The sequence below is a fragment of the Salvia splendens genome, chromosome 18 (genome assembly GCF_004379255.2).
Source record: "Salvia splendens isolate huo1 chromosome 18, SspV2, whole genome shotgun sequence".
NCBI classification, from domain to species: Eukaryota; Viridiplantae; Streptophyta; class Magnoliopsida; order Lamiales; family Lamiaceae; genus Salvia; species Salvia splendens.
In genome coordinates this window covers 24,660,777-24,686,677 of record NC_056049.1, presented here as the reverse complement: position 1 = coordinate 24,686,677, position 25,901 = coordinate 24,660,777, and the positions used below count along the sequence as shown (strand labels likewise).

The following is a 25,901-nucleotide window of genomic DNA, read 5'->3' as shown; positions in this document are numbered from 1 at the left end:
TACGTTAGATGTTTAGCCAAATATACCGTCGAGTCATTTCAATGGTCTACAAAATTAGTTCATTTCTATTTGATGTAAATTCTATTTTACATATGAGATGAATCAAATTCTCCGATTTTATTACTGATAATACTAAAACGTGAATGGAGTAATGTTGGATTTATGTGATATTGGGTGGATCGATCACAATTCTTTGCTCCGCCTCTATCTTTCGACGCCACGAGTTTTATTCTTGGATCCGCTAGTTCTTTGCTCGGCCTCTATCTTTCGACGCCACGAGTTTCATTCTTGGTTCCGCTAGCAGACGAAAGAGAGAAAAAAGAGAAAATCCAAGCGTGGCTTGGGCGGCGATCTCTCTCGTCACCATTGTTATTCAATTCAACAATTCTTCGTCACCAAAAATTGAAGGTTTAACACATTCATGGACCTCCTTTTGCCAGCTCCCCTCCCCACGTCGCTTTCACCAACTCAAGCCAAAATTCAATAGCCACAATTTGCATATACAAAATTAATCCCAAAGATTAAAAACTCTAGCATGATTGATGGTCGGTTTGTATCATAATCAAAAAAAATTAAGTCATCAAATGGGCCCCACCTCCCTCCTCTTACAACTATTCCTCTATTTAAACATATCAACCACTTTCATCCAACCATCACTCACTACCAATACTTGATTTGCTTTTGTTTCTAGAGAAATTTAGAAGATGGAGAACAAGGAGGAGGATGTGCGATTGGGAGCCAACAAGTTCCCGGAGCGGCAGCCGATCGGCACGGCAGCGCAGACCCAGGACAAGGACTACAAGGAGCCCCCGCCCGCCCCGTTGTTCGAGCCCGGTGAGATCACTTCCTGGTCGTTCTACCGGGCCGGGATTGCCGAGTTCATCGCTACTTTCCTCTTCTTGTACATCAGTATCCTCACCGTCATGGGCGTTCAGAATTCCCCTTCCAAGTGTGCGTCAGTCGGGATCCAGGGCATTGCTTGGGCTTTCGGTGGCATGATCTTCGCTCTCGTTTACTGCACCGCCGGAATTTCAGGTGATTTGACTTAATTCGATTTGATTCGACTTTAAACCCTCCACCCACCCTTATTAAAAACAAAAAAAAACTACGTTTAATTGTGTGTGAGTTGGCCAAACAGTAGAGATGTAATGTTTGAGACCAGAAGAAGGTCTAGTGTTTGAGTCGATCAAGACCCGTTTTAAATTAATTTAATTTTAAATTAAGATGTTCCTCAACTTGACCTTCTCAGTTGCTAACTGAGATGGTCAAGCTAAAGAAAAAGGTTGTGAATATCGAGGTGGAATATTGCAGGCGGACACATCAACCCTGCGGTGACGTTCGGCCTATTCCTGGCAAGGAAACTGTCGCTGACGCGGGCAGTGTTCTACATGGTGATGCAGTGCCTGGGGGCCATCTGCGGGGCCGGGGTGGTGAAGGGGTTCCACAAGACTCTCTACATGACCAAGGGCGGCGGCGCCAACGTGGTCAACCACGGCTACACCAAGGGCGACGGCCTCGGCGCTGAAATCGTCGGGACGTTCGTGCTCGTCTACACCGTCTTCTCTGCCACCGACGCCAAACGGAGCGCCCGAGACTCCCATGTCCCGGTATGTTTATATAAATATATACACACGTGTAATTAAATTAATTTGTAGAATATTTAAATTTATGATTTTGTGTGTGATTTTGTAGATATTGGCTCCATTGCCAATTGGATTTGCAGTGTTCTTGGTTCACTTGGCAACTATTCCTATTACTGGAACTGGTATTAACCCTGCAAGAAGTCTTGGAGCTGCAATCATCTACAACAAGGATGCAGCTTGGGATGATCATGTAAGTTATTACAATATTTTCATTAAAAATTGGTATAATAAAAGAGATAAAATAGTTAGATTGAAAACATAGCTAAGTGTTTTCAGTGAAAAATAAGACTCATTTTATTAGCGAGAAAAAACTATTATAAATATTTATAGACTAAATTTGATGGAAAAACAAGATTATTTTTATGAACGGAAGAATATTTCACATTTTTTTTCTAATCCATCGCTTTCTTGCGATAATTTGCAGTGGATTTTCTGGGTCGGACCATTCATCGGGGCGGCCCTCGCGGCCCTATACCACGTGGTAGTGATAAGAGCCATCCCATTTAAGAACAAATGATAATCTTCTTTCTTGTCCCACACAATGAAAGCAGTCCCTTTTGATCATTCAGCTTGTGTCATTAAATTTGTTTGAAGAAACAATATTGAGATGAAGATGATGATGTGAGGAGAGGGAGACAGAAAAACAAATCCATATTGTAAATTTCCATATTTTCATGTTTTATTTGGTTTGCTGTGTGTATTAAATCAACAGTGTAGGAGAATGCCATTATGTGATGGGATAAGCTTAATAAAAAAATGGGAGGGTTTTGAAATTATTAAATGTTTATGTGGTGTCATATGCCAACTTGTCATGATAAGAATTCACCTGCCCAAACCTACCATGTCCACACTTGTAATATATTCTATGGTTGGTTGAGTGTGACAACTCACCCTATTTGTCTAGCCCTAATATTTTTCCGTTTAAAAAATTAATATTTCAATTGTTCTAAAAAAAATAGATTAGTTTTTCTATTTTAGCCTATCCTTCAAAATTAAAATAAATCTAAACATAAAATTTTTTCAACAAATATAATCTTACACCTCATTTATAATGAGAACCCTACAATCTATTAATACTCTTTCCACTATCATTTCCTCTCTTACTTACTTTTTTCTATTGCTCTATTACTTTATCAATCACATAATAAAATTTATATTATTTACAAATTTATCTATTTTTTTAGAACGGAGAGTTGTTCTTAATTACCCACTCATTCGAATATTAAGAATAAGATGACTCAAATTTTCAAATTATTAATTGTGACGAATCATTTTATTAACTAAATTATCCTTCCGTGGATAACTATGACTTATCCTAAGTTTATCAACTATCGGTTAGCGACACCTCTATACAAAAGTAATAGTAGTAGTATTTGGGCAAGTCCATAAAATTAGTCTTCGTTCATTTATTCTAAGTCTTTCTTAGAATGAGGTAAATCATATTGATAATACTTTAATTATTGATAGTAAATGCAAATAATTATATAAATATATTTCATATCAAGTGGGATTATTTATTTGATAGTTTTTCCTATTGTTTCGAGTCCGCACGATACCTGATTATCCCATTCGCGTTGAAGGTTGGGGTTCAAGTACGACCAGACTAGAGTAACTGTTATTAATTATTATTCTCTTTTTGAAACCATAATAAAATAATAACACTAAAATAATCCTCCATTAATAAAAAAATATTCTTATTTTTTAATTCAGTCCATCCACCAAAATTAGTCCCATTTATATTCAAGAAAAAATTTCACCACTTTTTCTTTTTTATATCGCATTTTTTCCTTCTTTCCTATTTTAACATTATAAATAAAATTATCTTATGGAAGATGAGAATATTATAATTAAAAAACACCAATCAATGTTTTGGGTTATTAAAAAGTTGAAGTATCGCTTCATGAGGTTAGCCCAATAGAACCAAAGCCCAATATCTACGAAGCCCATCTCAAGAAAATCTCTTTAACCCAACAAATTGCCTCATTATTTTATTTTATTTTATTTTTATTTTTATTTTATTTTATTTTATTTTTATTTTTATTTTAATTTTAATTTTAATTGCCAACAAATACAAAAAAGCAATTTATTTTATACAAAAAAGCCATTTAGGAAGACCAAATTCCGCTCTCGTCCAAAACCCCTGCTCAAGCAACCGTGAGACGAAAATTGGTGCGAATTCGAAATGGATGTGATCAAATCGCAGCAAATTTCTTCGCGGCCGATCGACAAGGTGGTCGTGCACCCGCTCGTGCTGCTCAGCATCGTCGATCACTACAATCGGGTGGCGCGTGACACCAGGAAGCGCGTCGTCGGCGTTCTACTCGGGAGCTCCTTCAAGGGCACCGTTGACGTCACCAACAGCTACGCTGGTCAGTTTTCCTGTTTTGAATATTAATTGTTAGGGTTTTATGTTGGATTTAATTTTGAATTCCGGAGTTAGGTATCCTGTAAATTAGTTGGAGATCTCATTAGAGCAGCTGCGGGTAAGGAGTTTGAATGGCACTGGAAATAGTATCAGATTTGGATTGGGAATATGATTTAGATGTTAATTAATGACTGTAAATCATTCCTTTAAAATTTCAATTTTGACGCATACTATCACCTGTGATTTTAAATTTTTGGCAAGATAGGAATGGAAAGGAGTTTTCAGTGAAATGCCAAATAGTAGTTGAATTAGCTGTAATTGATCCTCTGTAGTGTGAACTACTTATCGATTGCCGCACAGCTTATTATGTGTCATTTTTATGTATAAATACTGGTAACTGCATTTGCTAATGTACTTGTTTGGTATAAACAGTCCCTTTTGAAGAAGATGACAGAGATCCTAGCATCTGGTTTCTTGATCACAATTACCACGATTCAATGTTTTCTATGTTTAGAAGAATAAATGGTATGTGATATTCCAAGACTCCTGATTTTGATTAATTAATTTCTGTATTTCATCTCCGAGCTTATAATGTGTCTATTGCTTCTGTCAGCAAAGGAGCATGTTGTTGGTTGGTATAGCACAGGCCCAAAACTGAAGGAGAACGACTTAAATATTCATGGACTTTTCAACGAGTATGGTTTCTGTCTCAGACTCTCAATTCACAAAGAAGCTGTTCTTTATTAATTTTATCTTCATTAGTCAGCTGCCTGACAATTGCTGATTCTTGTTTGTGTTTTAATGGCATAGCTGGTGCCTAAAATTAAGAATACATTAACCTTTTGCGAGTCCTAATAAATTGAATTGGCACTGCTAGTCTTTAAAAACAGTGGAATTTATTCTGCTCTCTCTTATGAAATTTTGTTTCTTTCTAAGAGGGATCTGAAATTTTGTTTCTTTCTGAGAGGGATATGAAATTTGTATTGTTTGTATCCTTTTTCGTATCCTTAGTTTCCCAGCTGTAATTTGGTTCCCGGAAGATATTTCTAAGAAAGTGATTGTTGACTTCCAAAAACTTAAAAACTTCTAAAAATTACTAGTTGTTTTCTAACTGTTTTATTTTGAATTTTCTCGCCTTTTATATTATATTCTTATGTTCTCCCAGTACATATTCATTTTCCCTCTTCTTTGCTTGTTTAGATAAAATTGAAATGGGAACTCCCCATCTACCTTATCTATTCTTTCTGCTTAGTTGTCATTACTTATTGCAGCTATGTTCCCACTCCTGTACTGGTGATCATTGATGTCCAACCAAAAGAGCTCGGAATACCTACAAAAGCATATTATGCTGTTGAGGAAGTTAAGGAGGTATGGCAAAAATGGTTGTGTGTTTATTGATTCATCCAGATATTCAATGACAAGAAAGGAAAACTGAAGGCTACAAAGAAAAAAACATTTTTCTGATTATCAGTAGGTTGATCTAATAGTTTGGATATTCTTTCAGAATGCCACTCAGAAAAGCCAAAAGGTCTTTGTGCATGTTCCTTCAGAAATTGCTGCCCACGAAGTTGAAGAAATTGGTATGCACACCTCAAAGTCAAAAGAAACTTGCCTTTACTATGTTTCTTGCTTTTGCTGTTTCATCTTCATAGGATGCTTTATTTCCAATTCCCTCCCACCTTTTTACTTAGCCCTTTGGACCGAATAGTTCAGGTTGTTGTTCAACTAAAACTGCTAATGCTTTCTATTGTCATAATGTAGGAGTGGAACACTTGTTAAGAGATGTGAAAGACACAACTATCAGCACCCTTGCTACAGAGGTTTAATTTAGCCCTAAAAGCCTTTTATTATCCTGATGATAATGTTTTCTTGAATAAGCATGTTAATCTCTATTATGTGCAGGTGACTGGAAAGCTTGCTGCTTTAAAGGGTTTGGATGCACGTCTGAAAGAGATTCGAAGTTATCTTGATCTGGTTATTGAAGGGAAACTCCCTCTGAATCATGAAATCCTCTACCATCTCCAGGTATTGTGTTGCATTAATCTCTGTATTTTATTCTGCATGATATCATATTGCTTTTCTTTCTTTCTTTCCTCCCATTTTCTGCCAGCTCTTAATCTCTGTATTATATGTACATGATGTCATATTGTCTTGAAATGCTTCCAAATATCTGCAGGATGTATTCAACCTTCTGCCCAACCTAAATGTGTTGGAACTCGTTAAAGCTTTTGCAGGTAAAACAGAAGGGCGTTAGTCAATGTTTATTTATGTCATGACATTTGCAAATTTTTTCCAAATATTGTTTCTGACCTGTGTTCTGTTTATAGTGAAAACAAATGACATGATGCTGGTCATATATCTGTCATCTCTTATCAGAAGTGTGATTGCTCTCCACAATTTGATCAATAACAAGGTAAGAAATTCTTCTCATGTCTTGTTTTATTATGATAGTTTCCAACCTTGTTAACAATAGGATACACTCAGATTTGTTTGATCTTCTAAACTTGTAGGAGTAATATATCAACTGCGACTTCGATTCAGATTTTACAAAGTTAAAATATCCTTATATGTTGGAACAATGCCTTTTTATACTTAGGATATCAGGAAGTAAACTTTTCATGTATGATAATAAATTTATGTTTAGTGTAAGAACTATTATGTGTTTAGGTAAATTCATTAAACTAGTAGTTTAGAAAATACCAAGGTTACATGTTATTCTATGAGAAAATGAGCCACATGAAAGCTCGTTTTACTATGTTCCTGAAATAGACACAGATAAGCTTGTGGTTGGAGTTCCTTTGTTCACTATTGGTGAGATTTTGGAAAATTGATTGCAGATGCTTAACAAAGAACACGAAAAGGCAGAAGACTCGAAGCCAGTTGCTGTGCCTACTGCTGCTGGTAGCTGAAGATAAAGAGATCTTTCGAGGGAGTTTGCTTTCGTGTGATATTCCAATCTTGGATAACTCTACTTGGAGATCTCAGCAACATTTTGGCAAATACTGCAATGGGAAGCTTTCTCTGAGGTTCAACTAAGTCTTCAATATTCGTATTTGGTTTCTTCCCGTGAATTTTGAGATCCCGACTCGTCCAGATTTGTAACATTATAGCGTCTCTCTCTCTCTCTCTCTCTCTCTCTCTCTCTCTCTCTCTCTCTCTCTGTCCCCTTTTATATGTACCAATGATGCACACCTCAACAGATGGAATGCTGTGTTTTCTAGCTCTCTGGAGTGACTGAATCTGTCAAGCTTTAGAGCTTCTTTTCTAATTCATTTTGTTTTGCTTTTTAATTAATCCACCATATATTTCTCCCACCTTTTCAATTACATGTCCTCATGATTAAGAATTTAACAGTTTTATTTTCTTTTGTTTTACTTTTTTTATTGGACAAATATTTCTACGTTAGTCATTGTAAAAAATTTGGGTAGATAAAATCATGGCCATATAAAAATGTTTGTAAACTATATGTATGTTGATTGCATTTCAATGACATGTGATAGAGAAAATAGCCCAAAAGAATCGGGATGAAAGCACCAGTTGAGTTTAAGCTTCCTAAATTTAATTCGCACGCCGATGGACTGTAGGGAACAACGGGAGATTATAGCACATGCATAGAAGTTTGATTATTTCGCGAAGAGGGCTTAGGGTTTAACGAGAAAACCATAGAAACCAATAAGATTATTGTATTTCTTGATTGGAAAAGTTAATACAAAAATCACAGTTATAATAACTAACCCTATGCGGTTTGACTCAAATCCATTCCGGGACAGAACCGACAAAGAAAATCCAGAAGACAACTTTAAATTCTGTTGATAGACTCTAATTATTCAATAATGGAAATACATTTTAGTAGGGATGTCAATCGGGCCAACCCGTTCGGGTTCGGGCCAACCCGTTCGGGTTGTCGGGCCATTCGGGTACGGGCTATTCGGGTTATGATTTTTTCGGGTTATGAAAGTTCGACCCTAACCCTAACCCTTCGGGTTTCGGGCTAACCCACCGGGTTATTCGGGCCAATGCGTATTTTTAATTCTTTTAATATTTTCAAAAAATAATACGTATTTTAAATTTTCTTTAATTATATACATATTTTTAATTAATCATTCAACAATGAAATACATATTTTTAATTTTCTTTAATATTTTTTAAAAAGATTAAGTTATTTAAATTTAAATAACTTATTCATTACATAATTATTTACAAAATATCTATCAATAGTATGTTTATGTTTATGTATTTAAAACATAAATCAACACTTTGTTTCAAAATTCAAACATAAATCAATTCGTAGAAAATTAAATAAAATTTTCATAACGTGAGAGGTGCATCGTAGATGTAACAAAAAAAATTTGAATTGTTAAAGAGTGAATTATCAAGATGCTAGCTAATTGGAGTAACTCTAAGTTTTCTTGAATTATGATTGGTCAAATTTAATTTATTCCAGCTGTAAATAAGTCAAATAATAATTTATCTTTGTTTTAAAAATCATCAAAGTACGCATAATTCAATGACGAAGCGGCGTCAAAACACTTTGCACTATTATATTGGAAATATACTAAAAGAAAGCTTTTATATACGAGTATTTATGAATCCATGAACCACATGGTGATTTTTTTCGTGATCTTATATAGTCGGTTGACGTATTTGGATTTTGCATGGTTTTAGAGGGTTGTCTTGGATGATTTTGATTATATTTCTATATTTTGGTATGTTTATATGTTTGTTGAGAAATGATAGAAAATTGATTAGAAAATGTACACAAAATATGTGGATGTGCAGCAGCCTTGTTTGAGTCAATGTTTCTCGCGATTTTGAAGTCTGATAAACCTCTAATACATATCATTCTCTTCGTCTTCGAAAGAGCTTCGCGTGGATATATTGCACGGCTCAATCGGAGCTTTGTAGAGAAAGTTATGACCGTTACAAAAACTGCTCGCTGTGCAGAAGCCTTCAACCCGACGGGTCGACCCGTAACCCGAACGGGTCAGCCCGCCTAACCCGACAACCCGAACGGGTCAGCCCGAATGGCCCGAATTTAAATTCGGGCTACGAAATTACAACCCTAACCCTGTATTTTTATCGGGTTATACGGGCCGGCCCGTGGGTTCGGGTTACATTGACATCCCTACATTTTAGTAATGTAATCTAAAAATAACTCTAATTTGCATACTTACACTACATTGTTGGATGTGGTGTGTAGGAATGGGGAGATCGATAAGGCTGTTTCATTGTTGCGCCTGATTGAAGATAAAGGATTTACCCCGAACACAATCACGTACGGTGCTCTCATAAATGGATTATGCAAAAATGGAAAACATGGCATTGCGAGACATCTTTTCAATCAACTTCCTTCAAATGGTGTACAACCTCATGTTCATATATATGCTACGATCATTGGTTCATTTTGTCAAGAAGGGTCTTTCGAGGAGGTAAAACGTTTGCTGGTAGAGATGGAGGATCGCGGCTGTCGACCTAATCGTGTAACACACAATGTCATCATCAGGAGTCTGCTAAAGCAAAATGAGGCTGACAAGGAGAGTGAGATTTATTTCTAAATATAGAAAGTGAACATCTTAAGTGGGACAAACTAAAAAGGAAATGTTGACATCTTATAAAGTACTCCCTCCGTCCACCATTTAAAGAACTTTTTTGTCATTTTGGTTTGTTCACGATTTATAGAACCATTTACTTTATTCCACTTTTAGTATACGGACCACATATCCTACCGACTTTTTACACTCATAATCTAATATAAAAACTAATACCTAAAATGAGTCTCACATTCCACTCACTTTCTCTCTTTACTTTTCTTCACAAAGTCAAACAATTCCTTAAAACTCATGCCAAGTCAAAATGACTCTTTAAATGGTGAACATGGGAAAGTGAATTAATTTTTTAGCCAGTCCTTGAAAAGTACTCTCATTAGAAATGGAACGTTTTTCTTTTTAGGTCTCCTATTAAAAATGAAACGTTTACTTAAATGGAAACAATACTCTCTACTTTTTCCTCTCTGTTACTTTATTATCTTATCATTAACTCACAAAATAATATTACATAAAATTTCGTGCCGAAATCCAATTGTTTAATTTTGTAATTGGGACGGAGGGAGTATATGGACTTTCTTATTTTGGAAATCCAATTTCACTACTATTAATGTAGACGCTACTCTCCACTAACATTACTTCCATTCCATAAATAGTGTAAAGTAACTATTTTTAGTTTATAATACTCCCTCCATCCTATAAGAATATGCATTATTTCTTATGAAACTAGGAGGTGACATCCATATCATTTTCATATTCCTCCCATGTTTACATTGGTGTACTCTCTCCCATGAAACTAGCATCTCCATAATTTTGAGCAGGTGACATCCATATCATTCTAGAGCTAGAATCATCACAAATTTTTAGACCTCTCTCTTTCCACATTCTGAACTTGATTCATAGAGTTAGCATCAATGACGTGAAATCGTTCAGATGGTATGCTCACATTTGGACTGTGTCTGCATGTTCCCTAAACAATAAACCAGAATTAATAAGAAAATTTGAACATTAATTTTGAGGGAGTAAAAAATGAAATTTAGTTAAATATTTACAAATTCTGATCTTACATATGTGGCAGGAAATAGAGTGCAGCCCACTACTTTGTCCAACATTTGTGTTCCTTCTCACGTTCATAGAAATTAATGGATAAATTGCTTAAATATTATAAAACTTGTTCTTAGATAATGTATGGAGTTTAGGACAAGCTCGCATGTTTTTGGTATCGATTAACATTGTTTTCTTGTTTGCCATGAAATCTTTTGACCTGCAAACTGAACAATACCCTTCTTAGAGACCTTTCCACCCAAGATTCCGTTTTCGGCTCCATTTGATCTTTCTTTTGCCTTGAGCCTCAATTCCTATGATAGGAGCCATGGTGCTTTTAGGCCATTAATCAATTGACCATAAGTCTTTAAGTATGTAAACACTTCATAGCAATCATCTCACTAGGGTTTTCGTTGTTGTAATATAAAGCTGAAATTGCATGGCAACATGGTATTCTTGTTAATACCCATCTTCAACAGCTGCAAGTCCTAACTGTTCATCACCGAACACTATTAATTTTGGTTATCGATTAACCAATAACTGACCAGTTTCAATTCGATTACCGGTTAACCAATAACAGTGGAACCGTTTACCCAGCCTAATTATCACAGTCATCAAAATCTACTTCTCCATCAATATGTCTTCTCTTTAGCTATAATCATCCTCATCTACTACTCCCTCCGTCCCCAATGAATATACACTTTGGGTTCGTCACGGATTTTAATGCAAATTGGTAAATAAGAGAGGGGTAGAGAGAACAAGTAATTAAAGTATTGTTAGTAGGGAATAGGTCCCACCTCCACTGAGAGAGAAGAATTTTCAAAATTGAAAAGTGCATATTCTTATGGGACGGACTAAAATTGAAAGAGTTCATATTCTTATGGGACATGTGGAGTATAAATTAAAAAACATTAAATTTAAGGAAAGTTAAAAGGGTTTTTTTAAGAGTCCCTATCACATGATCATATAGGTCCAGGCGTTGAGCATCGATAACTTTGATTTTTCAGTATTGTTACTATTCACATTTAATTTTCAGCAATTTAACATATTCATAATAAATACTACCACCAAATATGGGATGTGTTATATTGCTAACTCATCCTTAAATTACTAACTACAACTATTAATATCATTTAGTAAAAATTTAGTTATAATTAACTTTTAAAAAATATCCCAAAACTTTAAATAATTATAATTATCTCAATTTAAATTATTTTTTAACACAACTTATAGCAAATTAAAGATATTTTAATAAGGATTCTAACAAACCTCACTTGCATAAAACACATAGTCATTCACTTGTGAATAATATACGAAAACTCATTAATAATGTTAGGCACGTACATTATAAGACTATATTCGTACATTATTTCCTGCATAAATCCAAAACACACATTAGAAAGCGAAATTTTATGCATGTGTTGGTAATATGTCCTAGCCCCATGGATCTCTAAACCCCAGGGGAATGATTCTAACCCCCTGCCATTGGTGATATTTTCGTTTTTGAGTCGGTATCACAACCTAACCCCGTGGATTGGAAAACTCAAAGGGTATGGATTCAACTCCCGCTAACCATTTAATCCTTATACATGTACATTATTTAGTATTACACATGTACATTAAAAGCCAATTTCCGTACATTATTTACTGCATGCAATCCAAAACACACATAAAAATGAAATTCAATGCTTGTGGTGGTACTATACCCTAGCCCAATGGATTACTAAACCCTAGGGGAATGATTCAAACTTCCTACCCTTGCCGATGGTTTCATTTTGTGGGTGGGTACCACAACCTAGCCCCGTGGATTGCTAAACCCAAAGGGTATGGATTCAACTATCGTCAATCATTAAATCCTTACATAGGTACATCATTTAGTGTGACACATGTGCATTAAATGCCAATTTTTGTACATTATTTACTGTATAACTAATAAACACACATAAAAAATTAAACTCAATGCATGTGGTAGTACTATACCCTAGCCCCATGGATTGCTAAACCCCTATGGGAACGATTTAAACTCTCTGCCATTGGTGATGGTTTCGTTTGTGAGTGGGTACTAGCCTCATGAATTGCTAACAATGTATAGTACATATACACGAATAACAATGTTTATATTATATTAGGACTGGCAAATCGTGCGGATTGGGTCATTATCGGGTCAACCTGATAATGACCCAACCCAATAAGGCATAACCTGAACTCGACATGTTAAGGAAACTGTAAATCCGAACACGAACCCGACCTGCTACCTTCAAATCCGAACACGACCTGCACCCGACACTAACCCGTTATCGCCACAATATAATATGGGTTGACACGACACGATAACAACCCGAACCTGATATTACACGATTAAAACCTAATATTACACGATTAAACCTTAATTTTTAACCTAATTTACACAATTAAAATTTGTTTTATACTATTTAAACCTAATTTATAAGAAATTAAAAAATTAAGGTAATATATATTTTTTAAAATAATAATAAAAATAATAATATTATTTCTTAATGGGTTACCCGTATCCAACCCAAACCCAACCCGAAATTATCGGGTTCTTAATGGGTCAACCCGATAAGGACACGGATCCAATAAGACTTGACCCCAACCTAATAATTTCGTGCGGATTCGTGTCAGATTATCGTGTTTTGTCGAAAATTTCGAGTCCTATATTATGTAATGGAAGTTTATGAATACATTATATCCACAAATCGAACATTAATTGCTGCTACCTTGTCAATAGTTCACGCAAGAACATAGAATGCAACAAAAACACAAATACCAACATCTTAATTCTCCTCAAAATTTGGTGATCACTCACGCTCATTCAATTTCATCATTACAAACACATTTAAATTGCATGCATCATTGAACAATGAATTTTTTAATAGACAATTATGCCTTGAAGCGTAACGCTCCGTCATCGCATAGTCACTGTAAAAACATAAAACTATCATACAAAATAACTAAAACTTGATAAATCTAAATTGAAATTACATTCTCCCATCGTTGATAATAGTAGAGGATTGACAGTAATGCAAATTAAGCTATTCATTAATCTTTCTGTTGATCTGTAATTTACAAAATTGCAACGATTTGTAGAACGTAAATTCACTTCAAAAATCGTACGCATAAACATTATTTACATTCTTCCATCGTTGATAACCGTGAAATACTGTTGAGATGCTGAAGGACGGCGCAGAACTTCTTACTGTGCGTGGTTGTGTTTAAATTCACGGACAAAAAAATCTCAAGAGAGATTGATTTGGTTTCAATTACAGAAGGGAAAATAAATCTTGCTGGAAAAAAGGCGTGAATCATGGAAACTTACTAACAGCATAATATATCAAATGCCATCCTTGCCTTGCCCCTTTTATGATTATTATAATGTTTAAAAAAAAGATAATAGGGAGCCATATAGACCGTTAGATTGATAAATTGAAGGGATGAGATTTGCATGGATTACTTTTTATAATGACTCAATTAATTTAAATTTTTTAAAAATAAAAAAATAACTCTATTAACATATATTTACAACATATTTTAAAAATTCCTTTTTTTTCCTCTAGATTTTTAGAATCTTTGCACGAATAAATTGTGTTTTTAACTATGAAGAGTTTTCCCCAATTGTTTCCTTTTCTCACTTCCAATCTCACCTGAAGATGAGCAGAAGGGCTGCCGTATCTGCAATCGATCTCATTCATGGAAGAAGATTTCTCAATCGATGGTCTCATAAAACGGGTATTCTCTCTCCTCCATCCTCTCTCTTCTCTTCCAAGGCTTTACAACCTAAGCGGCACACAATAAATTTCAGTGTTGTTAAAGAATTAGATGATGCTATTAAATTGTTTCAAGAAATGAAGAGTATGCGGCCGGAGCCTTCTATTCGAGTGTACAACAAATTTATGAGTGTTTGTGTGAATATTGGGGAGTATTGTTTTGCCCTTAATGTGTTCGATGAAATTCTTCCCTCTGAATATGTACACTATGAGTATTGCAATTAACTGTTGCTGTCACTTGAAAGATATAAACTCTGGTTTTGCTATAATGGCCTTCTTTTTTAAGAGTGGTTGCGAACCAAATGCTGTGATAATCAGCCCTCTCATTAAAGGGTTCTTTTTAGAGGGTAAGGAGGCAGAAGCTGTGAAATTATTCCAAAAGGTTCTGGATTTAAAAGTTTGCGAACCTAATTGTGTTATGATTCTGCACTTGATCGATGGGTTATGCAAAGCTGGACAGGTCATTGCAGCTTATGATTGGGTTCGTAAATTAGAAAGTTGTGGGTGGAGACCCAACGTTTGGGCTTATAGCACATTAATTGATGGGTTGTGTAAGGGTGGAAAGATGGATGACGCTTTGCGACTTCTGCCCGAGATGATCAGCAAGGGTATTTTACCTGATGTTGTCACATATACTTCCATGATTAAGGGACTATGTAACAATGGTAGGCATACCGATGTTGGAGACTTATTGAATGAAATGGCCAATTCAACGATATCTTTGGATGTGCAGACTTTCAATATATTGATCGATGCATATTGTAAGGAAGGGAAGATGGAAGAGGCTACAAATGTATTGGAAATTATGACGCAACAAAACATTTGTCCCGATGTGGTCACATATAATACACTTATTGATGGATTTTGTATGAAAGGTGAAATAGATAGAGCAAAACAGTTACTTGATTCCATGGGAGAGATGGGCTTAAAGCCTGATATTGTTAGTTATAGCAGCTTATTAAACGGATATTGCAAGAAGGGATGCGTGGATGAAGCTAGGCTTCTTTTTCTTGAAATTCCTAATAAAGGTTTGGTACATGATACGCATACTTATACCACCATGATACATGGATTATTTAGTGCAAACAAATTTGGTGAGGGCTGTAAACTTTTAGAGGATATGGAAGATCAACAAGTGTGTTTTCCTGACTTGCATACTTATAATATATTGTTGGATGTGCTGTGTAGCAAAGGAGAGATTGATAAGGCTGTTTCATTGTTGCGCGTGATTGAAGATAAAGGATTTACCCCTGATATTGTTACTTACAACAGCTTATTGAATGGATATTGCAAAAACGGAAGCGTGGATGAAGCTTGGCTTCTTTTTCTTGAAATTCCCAAAAAAGGCTTGGTGCGAACTAACCATACTTATAATACCATGATACATGGATTATTTAGTATAAATAAATTTGCCGAGGGCCGTAAACTTTTCGAGGATATGGAAGACCAACAACTGCGTCCTGATTTATGTACTTATAATACATTATTGGATGGGCTGTGTAGGAATAGGGAGACTAATGAGGCTGTTTCATTGTTGCGCCTGATTGAAGATAAAGGATTTACCCCGAACGCAGTCACGTATGGTGCTCTAATAAACGGATTATGCAAACATGGAAAACATGGCATTGCGAGACTTTTTTTCAATCAACTTCCTTCAAATGGTGTACAACCTAGCCTTCATATATATACTATGATCATTGGTTCATTTTGTCAGGAAGGGTCTTTCGAGGAGGTAAAACGTTTGCTGGTAGATATGGAGAATCGCGGGTGTGGACCTGATCATGTAACATACAATGTCATCATCGGGAGTCTGCTAAAGCAAAATGAGGTTGACAAGGCAAGATCATTCATGGAAGAAATGCGTGAAAAGGGATTCTCAGCCGATTCTGCAACTTCCTCGATGCCAGATGGAGATGATTGTTTCCTCAAATTGATGAAGGACCTTAGGCCCAAGTAATTTGTATCCTAGTCCTTATCAAGTGGAGGTTAGTGATATTATCACCATTCTAATAGAACCATTTACTTTATTCCACTTTTAGTATGCGGACCTCATATCCCACCAACTTTTTACACTCACAATCTAATATAAAAACTAATACTTAAAATGAGTCTCACATTCCACTCACTTTCTCCCTTTACTTTTCTTCACAAAGTCAAACAATTCCTTAAAACTCGTGCCGAGTCAAAATGACTCTTTAAATGGTGGACGGAGGGAGTATGAATTATTTTTTTAGTCAGTCCTTGAAAAGTACTCTCATTAGAAATGGAACGTTTTCCTTTTTAGGTCTCCTATTAAAAATGAAACGTTTACTTAAATGGAAACAGTACTCTCTACTTTTTCCTCTCTGTTACTTTATTATCTTATCATTAATTCACAAAACAATATTACATAAAATTTCGTGCCGAAATCCAATTGTTTAATTTTGTAATTGGGACGGAGGGAGTATATGGACTTTCTTATTTTGGAAATCCAATTTCACTACTATTAATGTAGACGCTACTCTCAACTAACATTACTTCCATTCCTTAAATAGTGTAAAGTAACTATTTTTAGTTTATAATACTCCCTCCATCCCATAAGAATATGCACTATTTCTTATGAAACTAGCAGGTGACATCCATATCATTTTCATATTCCTCCCATGTTTACATTGGTGTACTCTCTCCCATGAAACTAGCATCTCCATAATTTTGAGCAGGTGACATCCATATCATTCTAGAGCTAGAATCATCACAAATTTTTAGACCTCTCTCTTTCCACATTCTGAACTTGATTCATAGAGTTAGCATCAATGACGTGAAATCGTTCGGATGGTATGCTCGCATTTGGACTGTGTCTGCATGTTCCCTGAACAATAAACCAGAACTAATAAGAAAATTTGAACATTAATTTTGAGGGAGTAAAAAATGAAATTTAGTTAAATATTTACAAATTCTGATCTTACATATGTGGCAGGAAATAGAGTGCAGCCCACTACTTTGTCCAACATTTTTGTTCCTTCTCACCTTCATAGAAATTAATGGATAAATTTGATGTTACAAGCTACAATAATTTGATGAAAGGGTACTGCAAGTTGGGACGAATTGATGAAGTCAGTCGTATTTTTACCATGATCTGCACCAAAGGGTTAGAGTGGGATGTGGTTTCCTATAGCATAATGCTAGAGGCCTTATTTGGTGAAGGCCGGTGTGAAGCGGGCTTGAAGCTGTTCAAAGAGATGGAAGCTCTACAAGTGTATCCTAATGTAATAACTTATAATATCCTCATTGAAGGGTTGTGCAATGATGGTAAACTTAGACAAGCAAAGGATGTGTTTGATGAGCTTCTGTCCCGAAATTTGCAGCCTGATGTTATAACATATACAAGCCTTATTGGTACACTTTGCAAAGATGGGCAAACAGAAGAGGCTAAGGATTTAATGGTGCAAATGGTGAACAAGGGGTGCTTGCTCAATAGTGTGACATACAACGTTTTTGTTCAAGGTCTTCTCAAATGGACTAAGTTGGACGATGCGATTCTTGTCTTGAAAGAGATGACTACAAGAGGGGGATGCACACTTGGTGCTACCACTCTTTCGATGTTGATTGAACCTCTACGAATAGCAGGTAAAGATAGTGATCTATTTGATATGGTAAAGAATCTTTTACCAAAGTTGTAGGCTAATGTAGTTGGATGATATGTGTTACATGGTATTACTATTTTAACCTTTGGAGTGCACAAGTTCTTATTTGGTTGTTGAATCTCTTATGTTTATATACTGATATTAAATGCTTGAATTGTATTTTGATGGTTGGATTGTGGAGATTTATCAAGACTCGTATTTAGATATTTCAAAGGATGGGAAACTAGGTATGACTATCAGTCTTTGTGCCACTGTTTGAGCTGATCTCGGAATTCCTTGGGTTTTTCCATGCCTAAGTTGATGACGTTGTCAGCGATGCCTTGTTTGTGGTTAAATTCGTGCAATTTCATTTTCACGAAATGCAAACATGCGTCTAATATGCCTGTTTCACTGCAAAAATCTCTGAAAGTACTGTTCTGCATCGTTCGAGTTCGAGTCATTCGATCTTCAATATCTTCTTCCGTCGTCTGCTGAATTTGGAATAGCAATCGCTCCTATGAGAGTGATGAATATAGTCTTTTTTTCCCAATACGAAGCCATTTCGTTCACTAATTTTGACTGCAGTGAATTATGAGACTATAACACTCATTTTTAGTCATAACCTCATTTTTCTCCAGATACATAAGCAACGCCTGCTATAGGGCCGAGAATCGCGCCCCAGCTGCTTCTAAACTCGGCCCTGTTATGTATGGCTTATTAGTCCAATGCCGCGACCGCTCCAAGCACACTGTCATGCGCTACATCTAATATCGGCCCTACAGTTCTGTTTTTGAAAAGTTCGACATCAACCATAACTAGACCAAACCCAAGGATGTGTCCTCTCGCCGTTTGGTCCATGTACATATTTTCGATTGACATATCAACGTCAATTTCACCTAAATTAAGTAAGATGAGATGGTAGTGAATTTTGTCGAATATGGTGATTGCAAATTGAAAGAGAAGTATCATTCGAGCTTGTCCTATTACGTCAACATTCATAGAAATTCATGGATTCCATCTTAAAACCAATTGGTGATAAGAGGAAAGACCCATGAGACTTATATAATGATTAAGCTCTTTGAGTACACCGATATGAATATTATTATATTCATTTTTATGTTTCAATTGCCAACAAACATCAATCACGACCTCCAAGAGATACAAAGGAACTTAAATTCTTATAATTATCGGAAGATTTATGATCTTATCTAGGCTAACAAACAAGCACTTAGATCTTGAGGTATCTATCTACATCTGTATTTTCGTAATTGTGAGAATTCATATTCATTTTGTGCTTTACACGACTCTGGTGCTATCAAACCCATTCCCGCTAAGAACAAAAAAACCATTCCTGCTAAGAGAAAAATTAGGTTAGGTCAAGCATGGCCCTGAAAAAGATATAAAATGAGTATAATAGTATAATAGTAGTATCTACTTTTAGTTTAGACTAATATTTAATAAAAGTTTAAAATTTTATGAGAAATTAAAAAATGCAATAATGTTTTTTTATGTGTAGTCCAACTCAATCAACTTACCAAGTGGGCCTGACCGAGATAGGTCCAGATTACATCTAGTTCAGCCCAGACTGCTTCAGTCGTGGGTCTGGGCTGAGCTGAGGCCCAATCCATTTGGTAAATATATGTGTAGAAACCTTAATCTTCCCTTTGGACTGGCCAAAATATATGGTGGGCATTTTATATTACCTACTACAAATCAATAAAGTATTATGTATATTTTTATGTATAATTCATAGAAGTAAAATAATAAAATAACGTATGCTATTTTATACTTCAACGACTGAACTCTTCATAATTATACTCTAATAAAGATGAAAAAAATATATGAATTACTTTATCCACAAACATGTGATACAAAAATTGTTAACTTGTACGGATAATTAAACCATATACTTGAAATATCCTAAATCGAATTCCAATATTCAATTCAAAATTTAAACTTCAATTCCTCGGATATAAATCCTTACCCCACAACTCCAAACCATATAATCTTAGTCAATCAACTACTCATGTGCTCAATAAATAAGTAGTATGATAGGATTGAATTGCTAAGATAATGATTGTTAAGATGTTAATTTTTATATATCATAAAATATTATTTGTCCGAATAATAAAAATGGAGATTGGACATGAGAAATCCGATGTGGCGTACTTGCACCATTGGGTTGTTTTTATGTGCTAGTAGTTGGGAAACATGGTCGAGCATCGATAGTGCCACTTCATTTTTGCATATTATTTTTGCTTCTTTATTGATGTACTATACTTGTCTAAGTTCCAACATAACTTTATTTCTATGGTAACCCATGAAAAGGCCAACAAAAACAATAAATATAAAATAAAAATAAATAAAGCTACTATATCTTCATCATCAATATATATTTTGAGATTATTCATATTTATAAAAGGGAAATAGCTGCAAAAACCATTAACATTTCCTGAAATTTGATATTCCCACTATCATTAAAAATGGTGTGAAGTACCATGGATTTTGAATGATACTAAGTTGATTTCCCATGAAGTTAATTTAGGCCAATTTTAGTTGTCGTGGCTTGCCAAACGTCATAGTGTAACCCCTACGCGCAGAACAATCTGTATGATGAATTAAAATTGGCCAAAAAATTAACTAATGTTAGAAAATTACTATGTATACAAAATGTGTATGGTGAGTCAAATTGGCCTAAAATTAACTTCATGATAAATACGTATTTCTCATCATTTTTAAAATTCATTCGAGGAAAATACCAGATTTCTGGAAATGTTTATAATTTTTGCGCAATTTTTCCATTTACTAATTTACAGTTAGTTGCACATCATAAAATTATGAAATATTACGTGTATTATTGTTAGTATAATATTATCAACCCGTTGAAAATTGATGGGCTAATTGGAATCTTTGATAAATACTAAGTCAACCAGCTTATGCTTGTATCCTGTCATGATCTCTCACTATTCATATTTGGACTATTTATTGACACAATTCTTATGTTCTTCACAAAATAATAGGAGTATCTTTAATTTACACCTAACTATTTTTAAATGTATACAAATTTGAGGGTGGCCGTTGACCCTTTTCTCGAAGGGACGAAGGCGACCGTTGATATGTTTAAAGTGAGGCCATTAGTAATGGGGCGCCCTAAGGCGCGCCCTATGGCGCGCCACATCATCAGTTTTATCCTCCTACCCCCCACCTGCAATAGGGCAACCTAAGGCGCGCCCTATGAATTTTCATTTTATTTGAAAATTTAAATAACACACAAAATTAGGAAAAAACTTCATTTCATTTATAGAAATTAATACATTACAATACGAATTAAAAAAATACGCAAACTCAGCGACAGTGGTTACGGGCCCACACTTCTTCAATCATGTCGTTCATGGGCTGAACATGGTCTTGTTGGTTGCGCATTGAGACCTGGCTAGCTAGAACCTCATTGAAGCCCGGCGGTAATCCTCTAGAGGGGGCTCGGTCGCCGTGCTGGACAAGCTAGATGCACCGTCATCATCGTTCCAGTCGGTGATGCTCCCACCCTCATGCTCGACTATCATGTTGTGCTTGATTATGCACACGTACATGACATCGGCGATGACTTTCTTGAACCAGAGACGAGCCGGCCCTTTCACAATTGCCCACCGTGTTTGGAGCACACCAAATGCCCGCTCGACATCCTTCCGCGCCGACTCCTACTTTTGGGAAAATAAAGCCCTCTTCTCACCAATTGGGCAGTTGATCGTCTTCAGAAAAATAGGTCACCTAGGGTATATGCCATCGGCCAAGTAGTACCTCATGTGGTGTTAGAGCATGTTGGCAGTGAACTCGATGGCCGGGCCGTTGCCATTGCATTGCTCGGTGAAGAGGGTGGATGAGTTGAGGACGTTAATGTCGTTGTTCGACCCGGCTACGCCGAAGTAAGCATGCCAGATCCAGAGCCGATGGTCAGCGACGGCTTCGAGGATCATCGTCGGGTGGCTGTCCTTGTATCCACTTGTGAATTGGCCTCTCCACGCCGTCGGACAATTCTTCCACTGCCAGTGCATACAGTCGATGCTCCCTAGCATCCCAGGAAAGTCGTGCGCCGTCTCGTGCATCTTCATCAGGCCCTGGCAATCAGCGGCAGTTGGCTTGCTCAAATATGTGTCGCTGTAGGCCTCCACAACTCCCCTACAAAATCTCTTCAGACACTCCCGGCCTGTTGTCTCCCCGACGTGGAGGTACTCGTCGAAAATGTCCGCCGTGGTGCCGTAGGCCAACTGACGAAGTGCAGACGTACACATTTGCAACGGTGAAAGGCCGGGTCTGCCGATGCCGTCTTCCCGATACGTGAAGTATTCATCACGTGATGACAACGTCCGGACAATGCTGAGAAAAAAATAACACGACATTCTAAACCGACGGCTGAAAACAGTCTCTCCCCACCGTGGTTGATCGGCAAAATAGTCTGCAATCAGACGCTCGTGAGCTGCAGCGCGGTCGCGTAAAAAACGTGTGCCATCGTCCGCCGATCCCACAATGGCGCGGACGATAGGCCATCGTCCGCACCATAGGGCGCGCCCTATGGATCGGCCGCTGACGAAGGGGACGGAAGATGGCGGGCACCCACAATGGGAGCATCGTCCGCGCCCGAGGACGATGGACGCCATAGGGCGTGCCATCGGGCGCCCCATTGCGGGTGCCCTGATATTTTATGAGAAATATTTACAAATTATATTTAATCATTAATATCAATTGTTTCAATAATTTGTACTCCTTCAACTAACGACTAAAGCTCTAGAAAAAAAATTAGATTGACACATTGGAATTAATACCAAAAAAAATTAGATTGACACATTGGAATTAATACCAATTACATAGAGAGGAAGAAAATAGAATCCAAAAAAAAAAATTTGTTGGTTTCTGGGGATTACAAGAGATAAAAGCCGGGCGTAATACAACCCAAAAGAAGGAATACAAAAGAGGAAACTGAACTAGAATGAGATTACAAATGCAAAAACGAAACAGTAACCGTGAATAATGTTTGAGCCGAGTCGAGGAGGCCACTTCCAGCAAGACGAGATACGCCCCGGTAGTGTTCTTCGGTTTGACGTGTCGTCCCCAAAGGTAAAATGGCTACGTCTCTATTGATGCAGCACCGCAATCAGTAGAGCTCCGGCGAACGGGATGGAGAAGAGGACATAGCTTTCGACAGAAAACAATGCAGAGAGGGAGAGAGAGCTTATGATGCAGAGAATGCTTGTGAAATGTGTAGTCCTAATGCAGTAGAATGACTAGCCTATTTATAGGCCGAGCCACCATGCAGGGTCAACCAAGCCATGAAGGCTCATCATGGCAGATCCGTAACCGCCGACGGTTACGAGTGTGTGGCAGGAGTGTGCCATCCGTGTGTGGAGCGTGTGGATTTCTCACGTAATCGGGATCGGGCCCGAGGCCCGCGACCGCGACCACGAGCACGAGCACGCGCTCGGGCGGGCGGGCGGCGGCGGCGCGCGCGTGTGGGCTCTTTCACCCATCTTGGTCCACTATAATTATTAAGTAACATAAAGTCACTTAATTTAAACACATTAAAAGATGTGTTAATCCTCCAATGTGGGATAATTAACACTAGTTAATTATTCCCTAAGTTCCAACTCCAAGCTTTAATTAAAAGCTAATTATGCCCAACTTTAATCCACTATTTCTCACTCACCGGAAATCGGATTTGAGAAAGTGAATATACTACATTTATCTACGTAAAATGTAGATCGACGCTATGTCATTTAATTTCACAAAATTAAATGTCTCGTCACATTTATTATTTGGTCAAAATCCATTGACAGGGCATATTTAATACCATGATTTCTACAAATTTATGTCACAAATTTGTCAATCACGCATCATTTTTTTTTCTTTTTCCTCATTTTTCTTATTACATAGTAATACAATAATATGGTGACTAATAATCCGATACATATTGCATAAATTCCGGGTCGGATAGTAGGCCTGCCATAGTGTCCGGAGCCAAAACCACTTCCAAATCGACAGTTCCGTTCCCTTCGCGGCCTGGGAAGGCCGATATCTTGCCGTCAAATTTATTGGCGCGGCCGCTCCGGACCACGACGGGCCGACCCCACCCGAAATCATTCTCGTACATAGGGAACCGGGGCGAGCTCCCCATCGTGATCATCGCCCCATCGAAATTCCCCAACGGGAAGCACCGCGGGTCCCTCTCCCAAGTCTCCACGTACTTCCTCACCGTGCCGCCGTCGTGCGCCACCACGTTCCTATTCAGCTGCTCGGCGCACCACCGGAGGTCCCTCCCCAGGACCTCCCCGGCTGCCGCCTGCGTCGGGATGCTCTGGATCGCGTTCCCGAAGTACAGCGGCTCGAGCCTCGGCTCGAGCCGGTGCCGACAATTGACCGCCATCCGGAACGTCGTCGTTTTTGCCTCCGGAAGCTTCCTGGCGCGGGTGACCCCGCGCCAGAGCAGCGCGCACAGCGATTGAAAAGACGAGATCTCAACCGCCGCCGCCGCTTGGGGAGCCGCTCCTCTAGAAACGGCGCTCCTGAGCCAAGCTAACGGCGTTAGCTTGCTGTCAGGGTTTTTCAACGTGTCGTTGCTGTGCTTCCCCATCAGCTCAGCGATATCAATTCCGTTTCCTTCTCCTTCAAATTTCCGGCTGTTAACAGCACATTTGAGCCTCTGAATCGATTGTTTACTGAATCGGAAAATCCTCTCCCTCACCGGCGAATCGCTCGAGAAGGTGACGCTCGGGCCGCCCTCGGGCAGCCTGAGCACCGCCGGAGATATCAAAATCGATTCGCGCCTGAAATCCGGCGCCCTAGAAATCCGCCTCAATCCGCGGCTGAGCTCCGCGAAGCTATTGAAGAAATTCCAGAACGAAGTCCCGTCCACGACGGCGTGATTCACCGCACAACCGATGAAAACTCCGTCGGCGAGCTCCGTCACCCTAACCGCCAGAATCGGCCGGAAATGGCCGTCGTAGCTCACCGTCAGATCGAACGGAAAAAATTGCTTCAACTCCGCCGGCAAATCGCCGTCTCCGGAAAACCCTAGCAAATCGCGGATTTCTAGATCTGCGGCGTACGCGTGCGAGAATTCGACACCTGCGTCGTTGCAGGAAATGTAGACGTATCCGTTGGAATCGGTGGTGAGGCGGCCGGCGAGGGGCGGGAAGTGAGAGAGGGCGGCGGAGAGGGCGCGTTTCAGCTGAGAAACGAGCTCCGGCGCCGCGAGAGGGGGGCGGGTGAAGAGGCAGCCTTTTTGAATGTAGTGGCAGGAGAGCATGGGGAGATCGGAGACGGAGAGCTTGAGATCGGGGAGAGTAGAGGCGCGGTCGGGGAAGACGGTGCAATTGGAGAGAATTGGAAGAGGCGACGGCGAAATCATGGTTGATTGCTGTGGTTTTGATCTCTCTCTGTCTTCGCTTCTCTCTGTTTTGGAAGAGAAGGGAGTGAGAGTGATGGGGAGAGTGGGGGCATGGGGTGGTATTTATAGGGGTGCTGGGTTCATGCATTTGTTGTGATGCTGTTTTTCCTTTTTTTGATTTTGGTTTATGGATTTTGGTTGACTGTATATTTTATTGACGAAGGGGTGCTCAAAATATCTAATTAGTTGGCACGTGTACAACTATGGCGTTATGTACGGTTAAATGCTCTGATTATTTAATAAAAATATTTTTACATTTTCCCTTCGTTCCTTCTCCTTTTATCAATAAATATAATATTTATAAATTACTTAAATTTTTAGAATTTATTTAACTTTTAAAAAAATAGTATTATGGAGATAATATATTTATAGCATATTAATTTTAAAATAAATTAAATTAGAATGAATTAAAGAGACATTGTCAAAAATAGTAAAATTAAAATTAAATATTTATTAATAGGCAGACAATTAAAAAATGGAA

At 37.7% G+C, this 25,901-nt stretch overlaps 3 protein-coding genes and 1 pseudogene across 3 annotated transcripts; 3 read left to right on the top strand and 1 right to left on the bottom strand.

Moving 5' to 3' along the window:
- Positions 1-640: 640 nt before the first annotated feature.
- On the top strand, positions 641-2,424 carry LOC121777089 (probable aquaporin PIP1-4). Its single transcript, XM_042174229.1, has 4 exons — positions 641-1,035; positions 1,312-1,607; positions 1,693-1,833; positions 2,068-2,424. The coding sequence occupies exons 1-4, from the start codon at positions 705-707 to the stop codon at positions 2,158-2,160; spliced, it is 861 nt and encodes a 286-aa protein (XP_042030163.1). The 5' UTR covers positions 641-704; the 3' UTR covers positions 2,161-2,424.
- Positions 2,425-3,753: 1,329 nt separating this feature from the next.
- Positions 3,754-7,331, top strand: LOC121777530 (26S proteasome non-ATPase regulatory subunit 7 homolog A). Its single transcript, XM_042174813.1, has 10 exons — positions 3,754-4,012; positions 4,441-4,533; positions 4,622-4,703; positions 5,280-5,376; positions 5,513-5,588; positions 5,770-5,828; positions 5,911-6,033; positions 6,185-6,242; positions 6,336-6,421; positions 6,846-7,331. Exons 1-10 carry the CDS (start codon positions 3,826-3,828, stop codon positions 6,915-6,917), a joined length of 933 nt encoding a protein of 310 aa, XP_042030747.1. The 5' UTR covers positions 3,754-3,825; the 3' UTR covers positions 6,918-7,331.
- Positions 7,332-14,159: 6,828 nt separating this feature from the next.
- Positions 14,160-18,121, top strand: LOC121777543 (annotated as a pseudogene).
- Positions 18,122-23,781: 5,660 nt separating this feature from the next.
- Positions 23,782-25,440, bottom strand: LOC121777843 (uncharacterized acetyltransferase At3g50280-like). Its single transcript, XM_042175193.1, has one exon. The coding sequence runs from the start codon at positions 25,379-25,381 to the stop codon at positions 23,927-23,929; it is 1,455 nt and encodes a 484-aa protein (XP_042031127.1). The 5' UTR covers positions 25,382-25,440; the 3' UTR covers positions 23,782-23,926.
- Between the last annotated feature and the right edge of the window lie 461 nt (positions 25,441-25,901).

Excerpts from the sequence above, each read along its gene's own strand:
- LOC121777089 (XM_042174229.1), top strand. The coding sequence starts at position 705 with ATGGAGAACAAGGAGGAGGATGTGCGATTGGGAGCCAACAAGTTCCCG. Across the intron at positions 1,608-1,692 it reads CCCGAGACTCCCATGTCCCG|ATATTGGCTCCATTGCCAAT; the intron begins GTATGTTTATAT and ends GTGATTTTGTAG. Across the intron at positions 1,834-2,067 it reads ATGCAGCTTGGGATGATCAT|TGGATTTTCTGGGTCGGACC; the intron begins GTAAGTTATTAC and ends GATAATTTGCAG.
- LOC121777530 (XM_042174813.1), top strand. The coding sequence starts at position 3,826 with ATGGATGTGATCAAATCGCAGCAAATTTCTTCGCGGCCGATCGACAAG. Across the intron at positions 4,013-4,440 it reads CGTCACCAACAGCTACGCTG|TCCCTTTTGAAGAAGATGAC; the intron begins GTCAGTTTTCCT and ends TGGTATAAACAG. Across the intron at positions 5,589-5,769 it reads CCACGAAGTTGAAGAAATTG|GAGTGGAACACTTGTTAAGA; the intron begins GTATGCACACCT and ends GTCATAATGTAG.
- LOC121777843 (XM_042175193.1), bottom strand. The coding sequence starts at position 25,381 with ATGATTTCGCCGTCGCCTCTTCCAATTCTCTCCAATTGCACCGTCTTC.